Source organism: Phaenicophaeus curvirostris, chromosome 5, assembly GCF_032191515.1.
Source record: "Phaenicophaeus curvirostris isolate KB17595 chromosome 5, BPBGC_Pcur_1.0, whole genome shotgun sequence".
Taxonomy (NCBI): Eukaryota; Metazoa; Chordata; class Aves; order Cuculiformes; family Cuculidae; genus Phaenicophaeus; species Phaenicophaeus curvirostris.
In genome coordinates this window covers 62,349,564-62,365,370 of record NC_091396.1, presented here as the reverse complement: position 1 = coordinate 62,365,370, position 15,807 = coordinate 62,349,564, and the positions used below count along the sequence as shown (strand labels likewise).

General features: G+C 44.7%; 1 protein-coding gene across 1 annotated transcript in view; it reads left to right on the top strand.

Moving 5' to 3' along the window:
* Positions 1-930: 930 nt before the first annotated feature.
* The window catches only part of RTN1 (reticulon 1), a 127,943-nt gene continuing 113,066 nt past the window's right edge, over positions 931-15,807 (top strand). The window contains exon 1 of the mRNA XM_069856810.1: positions 931-1,244. Within this exon, the coding sequence (XP_069712911.1) occupies positions 1,055-1,244 (190 nt within the window). The 5' untranslated portion in view covers positions 931-1,054. The remainder of the gene's footprint in view (positions 1,245-15,807) is intronic.

Below are 15,807 nucleotides of genomic sequence, written 5' to 3'. Positions count from 1 at the left end.
CCTTCTGCAAGACAGTAATTTCCTTCTTTTGTACTGTCAGCACCAGAGCTCTTTGCAATGCAGGAATGGTCCCATAGCATTTACCTGACTCTGTTTCCTCATCTGTGAAAAGATGGTAAGGGTACTTGTTCACAGTTCACCTGGGAAGCATGACAGATGTACTTTCACCTTTGCTATATCTGATGCAACTGCTGCTCTCACTAACAAGGATCCCTGACAGTTCACACCACCTCCATAAGCAGGAATTACTTTTGTGAGACAGTAAGCAAGTAAACACAATGGCAGACAAAAAAAAGGAGAAGGAAAAATAAAAAGGCAGGCAGACAGACACCTGCTGTGAGTTTATTTTGACAAGTGTCTTTTAGATGCAATAAGCTGTGATCATCATCATCAATGCAGCCAACTGGGAAAGCAAACACAGGTGCTCGGCTGCAGAGTGTGGCTTCCTCTGCTGGACTGGGGGGGGCTGGCAGAGAGAGGGGCGAATGGGGAGCTGTTAGGATGTGCTTCGCTGTGGGTGTCTTTCCTTCCCCACCAAGCCTGGAGGTGCAGGACGAACCAGTGGCGCTCTCGCCGTGCTGTGCCTGGAATGCTCTAGCGAGGAGGGGGATGCAGAGGAGGGGGATGCAGAGGATAGGGATGCAGAGGAGGGGGATGCGCGCTGTGTGGGGGGCGGCGAGAGAGAAGAGGGAGGCGTGTGCCTGCCTGGAAGGGGGCATTTCTTCCCCTGCACACACAAGCCTACCCTGCTGAAGCAGTTAAACGGGGGAAAGGAGCAGCCAGGCTGGCAGATTCCTGCCCTGTGATATGCCAGCCACAGGGTGACGCAAGGGCTGGAAGGCTCCAACTAAACAAGCCATTTTCACCTGCGTAACAAGCGCTAGTGGAAATACAGCAACAGCAGCAGCAGCAGCAGCAGCAGCTCTGAGCCCCTGCAGCCAGCCAGACTTCAGCCCGGCCGCAAGCATCATCCAGTCCTCGGTGGCCACCGCAGCTCTTTCGGTGGCTCCCGCTGCAGCCTGAGAGCCGGAGACCCAGCGGCCGCCTTGTCAGCATGTCAGCCCCACCGGACCCCCAGGACCTGCTACTGGCGGGCACTGGGATGCACTGGGCTGCGGACGGGGCGGACCAGTATGCAGCTGCGGCTTCGCTGCGGGATGGAGATGGGGCTCAGCAGCGGGAACAGCTGGTTTTTGGCTCCGCCAGGGAACACCCGCCAGTTGCCATGGCGACTGCATCTCCAGGTAAAACACGAGGGGTACCCAGGGATGCTCGACAAAGGGGCCCTGGCAGCAGCATCTCCAGGTTGTCTCATCCCCAGCCCTTCCTCAGTTCTTCTCCCTACCAGGCTGCTTGGAAACATTCCTAATGAGTTAGTGAGTGCATGTAGAAAAAAACAGAAAACAACAAGCAGTTGCGGCCTTTGCAAATAATCATTTTTGCTGATGTGGGGGAGGTGTGGGGAGGATGCAGGACCCAGCCAAGTTCCCTAAAGCTTTTTGCAGTTTGCTAGACACAAGACATCCAGGTTTCAGTCAAATGTTGGAAGGAATTTGATTTCACCTGACTTGATGGGGCTCTGCCCTCATTTGTCATGCACCTATACACATCTGGAGTGATGGAGTGACAGGTCTCAGAGGAGTAACTTCAGATATTCCCTGTGTACCTAGGATTCCTGCATGACTTCTTATGTTATTTCAAAATATAGCTTATTTTTTCCTGTTCTGAAGTGTTTGTATATTTTCTGCATGCTTTTGAGACACATCCATTTAATCATGGACTTTCTGGTTGTTGTGTTTTCTTCCTTTTGCTTTTTATAGGTGTATTTGGCTTAATGTATATTTAGGTTAGCTATGGTCTGCAGGTTCATTGCTCTTCAGTTTACTTTTGGGATGTATTCAATTTCCCTTGGTTTAGTGTTCCTTCCTTTAGTGGGCTAATTAATAGCAGGTGTATATCTGTTAATGAACTCCAGAAAGCTTCTGCTTCCAGTAGCTCCTGGAAGAAGTTTTTTGGGGAAAAATGACTTTATTTCCTTCTTGGTAAGCCTTCCACGCTTTCTTTCCCATTGTCGGCCATCAGAGAACCTAAATAACCAATAATGGAGCCCTGGGGAGGTTGATGGATCCCACCTAGATTCCTCTTCACTGGGAATTACATGTTTCCATTATGCAGCCTGATAGCACTGAACTTGTCTTAAGTAAGTTGAGGGTCAGGGCTTGGTATGGGATTTGGTCTCTGTTATGCAATTGCTGCAGGAGCATTAGGAACTGCGTTTTTGGGCTGAGTCCTTTCTAATCCCCTCCAGTCAATCAGCACAAAGAGTAGCTGGCCAGAAACAACCCAGGCTGCGTGACTACACATATTATTCCACTGATACCCATCTGTATGTTTTTTTCAGGGTCTGAGTCTGCATCTGTGCATGTGAGTGCGCTTAACATGAATGTTTCCCTGGTGCTTTTCTGTCTGCTTCATGCTACCGAGTTCTGTAGTAAAATAGGATCTAATGCCGGTTGGCTGATGTGGGAAATGTTTTGCTGTTTCGTAGCTTTGGGCAGGCAGCAAATCTGCTGATGTGCTGCTCATTCGCTGATCTGAGTGGTAGGTTGTGAAACGTGACTTTGTACGGGAGAGAGAAGCAGATGGCTTGTAATGTAACGTAACGCTGTTCTAGGTGCAGGGGGTGTGTGGGAAGAGGGGCAGGACTGGGGTCCCCAGGTAGGGTTGCCTCAACAGTCTAGCAACATGAAGAAGGGGGTAAAGGATCTTGTGAGCTTTTGTTGTTCACTGACGGATAAAAATATGGCCATGCTGAGTCGTAGCATACAGAACAAAGAGGGGATGTCTCTTAAATAGTGTAAAGCCCCATTAAGTTGAATGTCTGTGATATTGCTTACATATAATGAAAACTTCTTGAGACTTAAACCTGATATATAGATTCAGGCTTGTAGAATGCAGAAGTGACAGAATGAAAGAAACAAACAAAGAGAAAGAAAGAAGAAAGAAAAGGAAAAGGAAAAAGAGATGGTTTTGGAATCCTCTGCAAAAGGGCTTTAGAGTTGTTTGTTTGCATATGTCAAACTGACAATTTGGAGATAAACTGAGCTATATAGACCTTTTATGGTGTTTGCTTACTGTGGAGTGACAGACTGTCAAATTAGCAATATCATAAGAGTAGCACTGTGTTTTAAACATTTTGCATTTTCTTCTCATTGTTTAAGTAACTTTTGTGTGTTTGTGCGTGTCTAGCTGACCACAGCAGACAGAGCAGCATCCCAGCTAGTGCAGCGGTGCGCGTTCAGCCTCCTTTTCTGTTTGTGGCTGCAGGACCTGTATTTCTGTTCAGCATTACCTGGACAGATACAGCTCCTACTCTCTTCACCAGGTGAAACAAATAATTGCCCTGCTCTGTGTGAATAAATATTCTTAAGGTGTTGAATAAGAGGTCTGTCATATTGCTGAATATCTAGAACTGTCAAGTATTTCAGAAAACCCTTTAATTCATCTGCTCAGAGGGGGATTCCTGTGTGTTCCTAAGTTAGGAATGAACCCAGCAGGGGATACCTAGCTCCAGCAACTTACAACACTGCCAAAAGTCTTACAACAATGCCCTATGCGATGGGGCACCTGGGGACACTTTAAACAAGGAACAATAAATACAAACAAGAGTGACCTGGACAGTATGTTTTCCATGTAGATTCCTGATGCATCCCATGCCTTCCATCACATCTCTCAAAGCAGTCCATTTTGTGGAAAAACATGGTTATGGCCTTTGAGGAAAGAGCAGGGTTTGGAAACTTGAGAGATTTTCCCAGCATGAAAATAACTGAAAATAAGTGTTGGGAATTTATCACAAGTTGTACAGACGTTTTCTTATACAAGCTAAAAATTCACAAACTTTCCCTGATCTTGGCTTTTGTTTTAAGTTTGAAAACCAGCCAGGGATTGTTGAAAGGTTCAGGAATATTTTCAAGCTGGCCGTGGGCCCGGCTTTGAGCCAAACTGGCTTTGTGTCAAAACCTTGTGAGTGGTTTCTGAATGATGAAAAGCAATGGATTTCACTCTCCGTTCTTCAGATCAACCAAAATTGACTATGATTTTGACTGCAGGAAAAAAAAATTCCCACGAGGAGTGGAAAGCTGAGAGATTTCTCAAGGAAAGCCAGTGAAATAAGGAGCTGCAGATCCCTCGTCTGCTTCTCCAGCAGAGCTATAATGAAGATCAACTCCAGTAGCTTCTGGGCAGGGACAAAGCAGTTTCTCTTGTTTTCATTCTTGGCCCCTGGGTTTTGCTTAAAATGTTTCTCTCTCTTAAATGGAGAGTTTCTTGTCTTCCTAAAGATTAATTTGGTTCAGGTTAAGAGGAGCTTGCAGGCAGCTTTTGCAAGGGCTGGAGACTGAAGCAGTCCTGAAAGGCTGGTGAGCAGTTGCATGATGGTGAGGAGAGCCCCATGTCACCCAACACACCATCTGGTCACAGATTCTGTTATTTATTTTTATACATCAACAGTGATTAAAATTCCCTGAAAAGATTTATTTCCAAAAATATTACACAGGCTACCAGGCATTCCCCAGGATAAATACATATGGTTTCCTTTAGAGAAATGGCAAAATGTAAGAATGGACTACACCTCCATGGTACAGGGGTCTTTAGAGGGGAAAAAGGGCAGGAGCTCATTCAAATGATGATTCCTGTGTCAGGATCTGGGAGGTTGTATGCAGCCTTGTGCACTGGTGGACATCTGCATGGCAATTTCCAGACAGCAGTGGTAAATCCCTACATCCAGGTAGCTGAGGTTGAGAGACCTGTCAGCTGCTCATGTCAGGATGTTTTTTTGCCTTCAAACTGGCCACAACAGTCAGGACATCCCTGGCAATCCTGCTTCATGTCCAGCTGTTTCCCAAGACAGGTTACAGGTAGGGTCCAGCTACCTAAAGGAGAGGTTGCCATTTCCACAGGAGATGACCTTAAAAAACTGGGGATGCTGTGAGACAGCAAATATGGCCTATGGGCCAATTCCTTTCTGGAGTGGCCCCCAGTGCCTGGTTGAGATCCCACAGGGTGCCACGGTGGCACAAATGTCTTGTGATTATGGAACTGAACAGCACCCATGTGGTGTGTACCAGGGAGGCAAGATGGGAAGGAGGGAGTAGAAGCTGCTTGGATGAGGCAGACAGGTTGAGGAGCAGCCTTTGCCTTCCAGGGAGTGGTGAGATACCAACCCTGAGAGCACTTCATGCTCTGATGGGGGTAGATGTACCGCACAAGACCATGAGTAAACATGGCTTCTGCAGCTCCACGATGAGGGCAGACTGTCTAGGCTCAGTGCTTTTAGTGAAGACATTTTAAAAACCTTTCTGATTCATGTGATTTGTAGAGGTTAAGTTTGAAAATGTGTGCATGTATTCACTAGACACAGACTGACCCACCACCTCCTCTGCCAGCAAGGGGCTGCAGTGGGATGCTCTTAGCATCAGCCTGTGTTTATACTGATAATGCTTCACTTGTAAATCTCAATTAATTTCTTTCTCTTCAGTAACTGAAGATGCTGAGTGGCTGGTGGCTTTACACCTCCAACATGAAAGAGGGTTTTGGTGGTTTTCAGGTGGCTTGAGAGCTCTGTGGTTCACTTGGGTGCAGAGAAGTAGGTATGAATGTGAGTATCGGCACTGATTGAGTTTGGCATTGGCACTTTTAGGAGGTGTCAGAGCACAACCAAATACAGCAGGTTCCTCAAGGCAACTGGCTCAGCTGCTGTTTGTGGCCTTCCCACCCCTTTCCAAGTATTACTTCAGCAAGAGCTCCCTCTCCCTAAGCATCCATGGCAATGTACTGCTCAAGGCCATGCATGCTGTAAAGGCCAAGATCCAAATCCTGATTTTTCAAGTTGCTTTAGACTTGATAGGGTGGGTTCACTGACCTAAGTGTACGCCACAGGGGAGCCTAAGCGGCTCTTTGGAAATATGTCCTCAACTGCCAGGCAATCTCACTCAGATTTAGCCAACCGAGGCCACATATTATCTCGGTTTAGGAGAATAAATATTCATCCCAATTCTATTACTGACATTTCAGTCCTTCCTGATTTAGAGAATTGAATTTATTTTTTCTTTGCTCCCTGGATTAGTCCCTCAAAACCTGTGGCATACTGGTAGGAGTGAGGGTAATGGAGACTGTTCGGTGGAGGCTTTCCCCATCACCTGGGCTTTTGTAAGTTCAAGCAGATTTTGCAGAGAAGACAGAAACTCAGCAGATTACTTCTTGGATCCTTCTGTTCCTGTAATTCTCATAAAGCTTGACAAAGTGACCATTATGTCATAGCCCACAATCAGTCATCTAAAAAAAAATTCCTGTTGAAATACCATCCTTCATTCCCATGTGGGTAAAGTAGGAATGATGGCTCCTGTTTGGCTTCTCTAGCAAGTGCTGTGCATCTGAGGTGAAAAGTGCGATTGGAGGTGCATAAAATCTCCTGGTTTAAATCTGTATAGCAATGTAATTCTCAACTCCATACAGATCCAGATGCATCTGTCTTTGTTCTGTTCTCCACATGGGCACAAGTAGCTCCATCTCCACTTTGATTTCCACACTGGTGCATTTTCTTCAGCCTTCAGGGCTGCAAATGGGTTGAAGAAGAGGTGAGACAGATGAAAGAGCGGAGCAGTGCCAGGGAGGGTGACTCACCTGCTTTATTTTAATCTTCATCACTCAGTAATGAAATGTTTTATTTATGGGTAAAGAACTGAGGAGGAAAGATTGGGGAGGAGGAAAATAGCATGGTGGTTAGAGACTTTGGATGTCCCAGTTGTGGCAAACATTGGGTTTCGCGTGGGCTGTGCATCTCCCTTGGGCTGGGTGGTTCACTGTATTTCACTGGTGTAAGGGTCCTGGGAGGCCCATCAACCTCCTTCTCTCTGCAGCTCTGGAAATGACATTCCATGACATGTTTTGCACCTTATTTTCCCCCTTCAAACTGTAATGTGCAGCACATGCATACTCACTGTAAGGTCTCAACTGCCTCTGGACTGTGACCCCAGCAACTGCCTGAAAGCTGCTCAATTCTCCTGGAAAAGCCTGGCTAGATCCCACAGGTCTGTTTATCATGTCTTCACAGACTGTCCCACAAAAGACACTGGCCTAACTGTGTGGTCTGCATTGACCCACAGTGCTCAGGACTTGCATTTGGCTCTGCTTTAGACACTGAGACCTGATTTGGCCCCAAGACCTAATTATTTTGTGCACGTGCGTTTTAGCTCAAAGTTCCTGAAATACCCAGGGAATTGTGCTGCAGGTCCACATCATCAACAGGAATGGAGATTTTTAAATGGGCGACTTCTTAGGAATTTGCCTCACTTTCCATCCTGAGTAGTTGGTACCGCTAAAATAGGCCAAGTATGCACTAAGCCTTTTTCATTTTTAATGTAGCATTTATGGCCTTATGTCTGTTTTTTCTTGTGTTCTTCTATTGCCAGATTAGAGCTGCTTACAAAATTCTGGTGGTTCTTATTTTTCTTTAGTTATTTGTTGGGTTTTTTTTACAAAAAGTGAAGAAGGCCATAATCAATTAATGAAACTTTATTTATAATTAGTTTTCTAATTTAGGGAAAGTAAATATATGTGCTGCCGTAGACTTGGTATGATTTGGCACTCAGGAGCACACCCCATATGTAGTATTTGTACTTTTTAAGACACTTCAGGTTTGTGGTCAGGCTAATCCTCTAAGAACCTCCACACCTTCAACAGTGAGGATAAATTCCTGGCACTCACCGGTGAGGCAAGACTCAAAATAGAGTGGACCTTAATCGCCTATTTCAGTCCTCATTATCGCAGTATTTATGATCCTAATTATATGGCACATAAGCACGTTCTTAACTGCTTAAAAAAATATGAGGATGGTCTTAAGCATATGCTTAAAGGTGAGCATAAGTTTTGCTGAATCTAGGGGTAAATGAAGTAGGAGATATATCATGGATAAATTGGCTTTATTACCCATTAGACTAGACTGCTGCAGGTCACTTGTGTTTAAAATGAAGACACCAGCACTTACCCATCTCATTGCAGCACTGTTAAACTAACATTTCAAGACATTGAAAACTTGGAATGAAAATCATTATAATGTTGTTGTTGTTTAATTTGATCTATTGTATGCGTCCGGGCGAGACTAAAAATTGTTGGAAATGGCCACAGCCTCTGTAAGCCTGTCTCTTTTAAATAATAAGGTGCTGCAAGCATTTGCTTTATACTTTAAAACTCCTTTAAAGTGGGTTTTTCCATCTTTATTTAAATAACAGCCGCTAAAAGAATACTTGAATATTTCTTTCACTGCTTTGATGAGACGTCTGCCCTTGATACAGCCTCCAATTATCATGAGATGTTGTATCAGAAAAGGAAGCCAGTTCTTCAGAGATTATTTTGACACAGTTGCTGCTAACAGCTGCAGCATTCCCAACACCTCCTTCATGCAGCAATGACTCCCATCCTGGCTGTGGTGCTGCAGCAGGGGGTTTGCTTGGGTACTGGTGAGGACAGAGTACGGGAGGATGCTCGCTGAGGGATGTTTTCAGAAGGGTGACTCTGACTTGTGGAGTTGTATCAGCCGAGGCCTTACTGTGCCATTCAGGCATGAATTATGTCTTATTTTTTCAGCAGTGCTGAATTTATTAACTACAGCTGATTTATTGTTGGTAGCTTTAAAGTCATGGAAGGGCTTGTTAACTGCCGGTAAAAAGCAAATGTATGGGGCAGCCTTGTCAGGCTGGAAACCTTCCTGCTCCCAGCCCCTGGGGATCTTGTGTTTCTCTTGCCTTGGAGCTTTTTTCCCTGTGAAAATACCAGTCTGTGTCTTGGCCGCACATATGGGCAGCTCTAGGTGAGCCCCATGGCTGAGGAGAAGGCAGCGTGCCAAGCTTCTGGCTACAGGGCCAGGTAGGAGCTCCTGGCTGCCAGTTCTTTTTTCTCCCACGCAGAGCCCAGGGAGGCTGTCCCTCACCCCATTGAAGCATCCTTCATATGCACATTGCAAATCTGCAGATAGAGAAGTTATAGATCCAAGTGACGTCTCCAGCCTTTCTGTGCCTCTGCTGCATTTGTCACTGGCTGTACTACCAGGCAGCCTAAAAATCCTGATGCTGGGCAGCCTTTGCAGCACATTGTGCAGAGAGAGGAGCTGCACACAATCTGAGCCTTTGGAATCCGTATTGGTTTTCTCCTGCTGAGCCTGGCCCCTTACACACTGCTCCCAAAACAACTCAGGGGTGCCTGTAAAGGAATTGGTGCAGGTGCAGACTACATTTATCACTTGTAATCAGCAAGGGAGTTTTGCCATTTACAGGCCTAATCCTGCTTCCTAGCTTGGAGAGAGGATACAGGGAAGATGCCTGCACCCACCAGACAGCATTTTGCATACCAGGAAGGTGGAGAGTCCCTTGCCCCATATAGGTCCTGACATGCACATAGTCAGCAGAGCAGCTCTACTTGGAAATGCTTTTATTTCCAAGCTCATTGATAGGCCAAAGAGTTCAGTCCTGAGCAGACTCCTTAGAAGTTGCTCTAAGCCTGCCACCTCTGAACAGGTGCTCCCCTGTATCCAGGTCAGCTGCATCTCCCTTCCTGCATGAGGAACAGCCACTGAGGCTGCAGCCAGAGCGGAAGGTGAAAACCCGTAGCAGGCAGATCAGGGGAGCACAGCATCTCATCTCCGCTCTGATCTACTGAGCAACATCCCATGTGCTCTGTGGGAGGTTGTGATAAGGTTTCACAGGTACCATCTCTCCACTGACTACTTGATGTACAGGAGGGTCTGAATTCCAATAATTCTTAATTAGGTTTTTCCCTTGGTGTCCTTAATTTAGAGGCAAAAGAGATGCACTTGCTGCTCGTATGCGTAGGAAATGCTTTGCATTTCATGATATTTTCATTCCCGTTGACTTCAGCAATGACACGCAGTGCAACCTGCTCAAATGAAATTTGCACTTTAGCTGAGCCGGCTGCTTAACTGCTCTGTGTGCAGGTGTAGCTGTACAATTTGCACAGTAATCATATGTTATTTGCAGACTGATTGTAGTGAAAATAGAAATGCCTTTCCCGACCTCTGATAAAGGTTATAAAAATGTGGATCCCAACTTTGCGCACCATCTGTAGTTAGAGCTCATATCTGTCTTAGGATGCACCATGTTTGCCAGTTGGGTTTTTTTCACTGAGCAAAGAGATGCTCTAAACCCCATTATTGCTGTGCACTAAACTTTCATTGAGACAGTTGCCTTTGAAATGGGGCTGACCTAAAACTGAGTCTGTTTTCTCTCTTTTGCAGCTTTTGCAGTTCTTTAAAAAACCCATAATGCAGCATTCGTATTGTTGCTGTTTTCTCTACTGCTCTAGTAAAAGTATCCCTGTGGCCGAACGTGGATTTGGCTTCTCAGAACTTCCAGGTTATCCTGAAATCTGTCTCTCTAATCTCTGATTCTCAGACTGTAATTAGTTGGTAGGAAGTGTGCTGGGCACAAAGGCAAAGCTCCAATATGATGTCTGAGGGTCAGGAACAGTCACAGAGGAGTCAACCTCCTCTCAACACATTGTTTATGAAAGAAAACAGGGGTTTGGAACCTTTATGCAGTAGCTCTGTTGATCACTTTCACTAATCTTAGACTCATAGAATGATAGAATGGTTTGAGTTGGAAGGGACCTTAAAGCCCATCCAGTTCCACTCCCTGCCATGGGCAGGGACACCTTCCACTGGATCAGGTTGCTCAGAGCCTCATCTAACCTGCCCTTGAGCACCTCCAGTGATGAGGCAGCCACGACTTCTCTGGGCAACCTGGGCAAGTGCCTCACTACCCTCACTGGAAAAAAATTCTTCTTGTATCAGCTAAATCTCCCTTCTTTCAGCTCAAAACCATACCCCTTGTCCTATGCCTCAGTCCCTGCTAAACAGCCCCTCCCCAACTTTCCTGTAGGCCCCCTTTAACTACTAATCAGAGATCCTTATATCAAAGCCGCTGGTAATTGACACCTCGATTACAAGCAAGATAGACTTTAACATCACTGAACAATTTGGAGTAAATCTTTAGCACGTGATATCTAATTCTCTACTTTTAAAGTTTTGTACATGTTTAGTGTGAGTACATCGCATGCAGGATTGAAAAGTCCAGCAAGCAAGTAATTGTTTGCATGCAGAGATGTGAAGTCACTGATTAGGAACTAGGTTACCTTTACCTGGGTGAAATAGGAACTCTGCCTTTGAAAATGCATAGCTGTTTCTGCTCATGCTAAGGAAAAAAAGACCAAATTCCATGAAATTTAATTTTTTTGAGAAATTGCTCATCAGAAAAAAAAAGTCCTTCCACAAGAGATACATGGATTAAATGAGTATTTTAAAAAAGGTGAAATCTTAGAAAGCAGTGTATATATTTCCAAATTACTCCCAAATCAATTCATATGTTTCACCAGATCTGGCTGGCAGCAGTGTTTAGAAATCTGCCTTGTCTACATTTAGTTTTATAGTAGGACATTTATTCCAAATACACATGAATTCCATGTTAAGCACTAATTCTGACCTCTATTGTATTTTAGAATTGCCATGCCACGCATATTTTTTTCTTTTTGTTTATTTCCCCCCACTCCACCCTAAAAAAATGGAGATGACAGTGGATCATCTGAGCAGCTCTGACAGTAAAAGCCAGTTGCCATTTCAGGATTTTTTTTTCTTCTTTCTGAGCCTTTATGATTCAGTTGCTGTGTAGTAAAAGTTCACGTCAGAGCTAAGGAGACAGGCTTGGGGATTTATACTGTGTAAAATATGTGCAATCCGCTCTCCCTTTGAAAGTGGTAAGCAGACCATGTATAATCTCTGGAATATTTGGTAGATCTGCAAGGCCACGAAGATTGCAGTTGTAATATTTTTCTGCCTACGTCTCTTTTTACATGGTTGTCCATCCCTAATCCCATCCATACTCTATTCAAAAACAAGCTGAGGAGAGAGGACAGGACAAAGAGTGAAAAGAAAATATATCATTCCCAGTAGGATGTTTCAGAGTTTGGCCTTCTTTTCCCCCTCTTCTCTCTCTGCTGTTGTTTTTTAATGAATCATTCTTTTAACCTACTTTAAATTGAGCGTCATGCTAAATGTTTTGCAGATGAATCATACCATGCAATGCACTTATGCATTTCTGCTGTACGAGTACTTTGTCAGCTTGTGTTTGATAACCTACCAGCTAACAGGGTTGTTTTTTTGTTTTTGGTTGGTTTTTTTTCTGGAATCTTGGGATACTAGTATCATCCTCTAAGTGAGAATAATGCAACCACTGTTAATAAATCAACCAGGGTCTGAGTATGTTTCACCATTTTTGCTGCCTCCTTGATTAGCATTATCCTCAGAGGTATAAATTAAAGAGGAAAATATATAATCTGGGAAGCTTTCCAGCATCATCTTTGAAAATGTGAGCCCAGTGCTTTGCTGAGGCTTCTTTGGAGGGATGCTAATAGCATTGCTGAAGACGTGCTCTGATTGCACCCGAAAGAGAAGGAAGGCACACAGAATTGCTTTGCTTCTCTTCCCTCTGTCATCAAGATAATTTATAATGTGATCTGCACAGGATGAATCTTGAACTGTTTCTACGCAGCTCTGTGAACTGGTCCCAAAAGTGCAGCTTTGGTCCCTGCCTCTTCTACTCCTTGTTCTCTTAGTCTGACATCTGCATAAAATATATTCCATGTTTTCCCATCTCAGCCTACAGATAATTGCCAGCAGCTGTTAGCAGTGAGTGGACACGGTCCCTCTGCTACATTAGCCAAAGCCTGAGCTTCAGCAATAAGAATTTCAGGAATTTCTTCTGACTGTTCCTTCAAGGTGTCATCACAGCTGGGTGGTAACTCCTGACGCCTCCCTCTCCTCTAAGGCAAGAAAAATGTGTTGCAGAATGTGCTGATTTGCAAAAAAATATTTCACAGGGAGGGTTTGATTTTAAAGTTCCAGCTGTTCTCTAAATGGGCAGAAAAGGGATTTTTCAGCGTATCAGCAGCATCTGGGAAATGGAAATGTCGCATCCTCCAGCACTTTCTTAGGAGTCAGTTTTCCCCTTTACCTGCCCATGATACATTTGAGTCTTTGGTATTTACTGGAACTAGGAGTTTAGCAAGGCTGTAGTACTTGGAGCCTTGCCTTATGATGTCTCTGTCTTTCTATTTGCCTTCCCTTGGCCAGCTCTCTGCCGACATCATCTCTTGTTTTCCAGGGGTTGGTGAAAAGCACAGAACGCAAGACTGAGCTGATGCTCCTCAGATTGTACTTTGGGCAGGCGTAAAGAAATAGATACTGTTATTACTGTTTTGCTGATGGGACAACTGATGCACAGTGTAGTGAAGGGTCTTAAAAATACAACGGCTGCATTTCAACGAAGTTGGGGCTTGCTGAGGCCCAGGCAGTGCCAGGCTGATCCAAAGGAGTCTCAGCTTCATCATTGATAACGGTTTGTGAGGCCTCTCAGGCTGACACTCTAAAAAGTCATCCCTATCTCCTGAAAAATGTAGGGCAGCTATTTTTCCTTAGGTGCGTGAAGGTAGAAGGTTGTTTCTTTTCCCACCTGTATTCACTGCTAAATTCATTTTAAGGATCCTTAGTTATATTTTGTAAAGGCATTCACCTTTCCAGCTGAAAGCCACACAGGGAATACCATGTGTTATTTGCTGTCTCTACTGGCATTGCTGAATTTGCCGAAGGAATGTGTTTAAACATTTCCAAACACTTTTCCTATGGAGTTTTCTCTTCCATAGAAAGGGTTTCTGTTTCCCCTTGATTTGAGATGAAAAGAAATTTGAAAATAACATGAAATTTTCCCACAGGACAGAATTTCTTTTGCAAAAGCTTGACTTCCATCTAATGTCAGGAAAAACACATACAACCGCGGTCAGTGTGCCTAATTTCAACCCTGCATTTGCGACTTATTCTTTGTCGCTGCTGTCTGAAGAGCAACAATGTCAGCACACTTCACTCTCAGCTTGAAAATACCCATTAAATCCAAGAGCTAGTTCTCTAGCAAGTAGGATTTGTTGGCACCTATTTAATGCGCTCACTAGGAACGTGCCCTTGGTTCTCTGTCACTGGTGAAAATGGAGTTGCAGTGAAATTGCTGCTGAACTGTAGTCATAGAATCACAGAACCATAGAATGGTTTAGGTTGGGAGGGACATTAGAGCCCATCCAGTTCCAACCCCCCACCCCGCCATGGACAGGGACTCCTTCTGCTGGATCAGGCAGCTAAAAGCCTTGTCCAATCTGGTCTTGAACACCTCCAGGGATGGAGCATCCACAACTTCTCTGGGAAAGCAGGTTCTTCTCTCTGTACGGCAGATGACTTTTCCAACACTGTGGTGAACAAGGCATGAAATCATTGATGTTCCCCAACCTAACAGCTGCCCAGGATCCCTTACTCACTTAAAAATGTGACTTGCCTATTGGTGCTAAGCAAGGGAAGGAAAGCCAATCAAGACAGAAAATTGACTCTTAGGATGTATACAAGACAACTGCTTTTTTAAAAGCCCTCAGCTTCTCAATTTGTGTGAGCAGGAAGTGAAGTCTTTAAAAGCCATCAGGCTCCCATTCCCAACTTTGCACTTGCAGTTGCAATGGCAACTGCTTCCTCAGCCTTGTTGCACTGTGTGTTTTAGTCAGCAGTTTAGAAAAGGAAAAAAAAACCCAAAAAAAAACCCCAAAAATGAGGCTGTTCCAGAAGTTTTCAGCCAGTTTCAGACCCATTTAACTGGATGGCAGTAGCTGCCAAAGCAGGTAAGATACAAGGCTTCCCAAGAGTCCTCTGCTCCTGCCTCCACCCACCTTGAGGTGCCCCAGGCTTTAGTGACCTGTAGAAATGAAAAAGCTAGATGTGAGCAAAAAAACATGTTGCCCGCAGTGCTGCTTGCTCAGGTTTCTGGTCACAGTTGCTCTGCTGTGCCAGGTACAAACCAGTCTCCGAGAAGATGGGTTAGAGGAGCTGGTTTCTTACCACTTCTGAGAGGTTAAGGGATGTTTGCTCTTGGTGCTTGGGACAAACAGCCAGTAGAAACGAGTTACACCAAAAGTCAGTGTAGGCTAAAGGACATAATTGTACAAGTTGTACAGGAGTGTTCAGGCTGGGGAGAAGAGAAGGTCAGGATGGAGAGAAACATGACTAGAAAGAAGAAATCCAAACTACTCTCAAGAGGAACCTGATCAGTTTGTGGAGGGAATTAGGTAATGTGAAGCTTGTAGTGGCAGGGGGTTAAGCTTAGAAACTCTGCAGGTGCCTTCCTCCTGTGTTCATGAGAGCTGGAGACAGACTTTCCCAGCAGAACTATCTTCCTTGCCTTTGTTTAGTTGTAACTATTAACATAATTTCTCTTAAGAAAATCTTTTGAATGCATTTAACTTTTTCAATTATTTCTTTTACTCACTGGGAGGACATAAAATCCCCATTCTTTAAGGCACAGGCAAATTTTTTCAACCTTTCACCATGCAAGTGCTATCTGGAGGAATGATGTGACACGGCAGGATCTAGTGTGCTGGCCTTGCTCTCCAGACCCCTGGAAACTGGCTCATCTCTCCCACCTCCTACATCCTGCACTGGGATGCTACAGGGCAGACCATGAAAACTCAGAATTATCTTAGTCTTCTGAACAAATGTTCTGAATAAATAGGAAGGGTTTCAGGAGGGACTGGGCATCTCAGTAGGAAGGGCCACAGACGAGTCCATCAGAGATGGATTGGGGTGTTGAGGGTCAGAAGGCAAATGCAAGACACCATGGGCTTTAGAGCTTGCACTGTTTGCTGTTGCTAAACAGC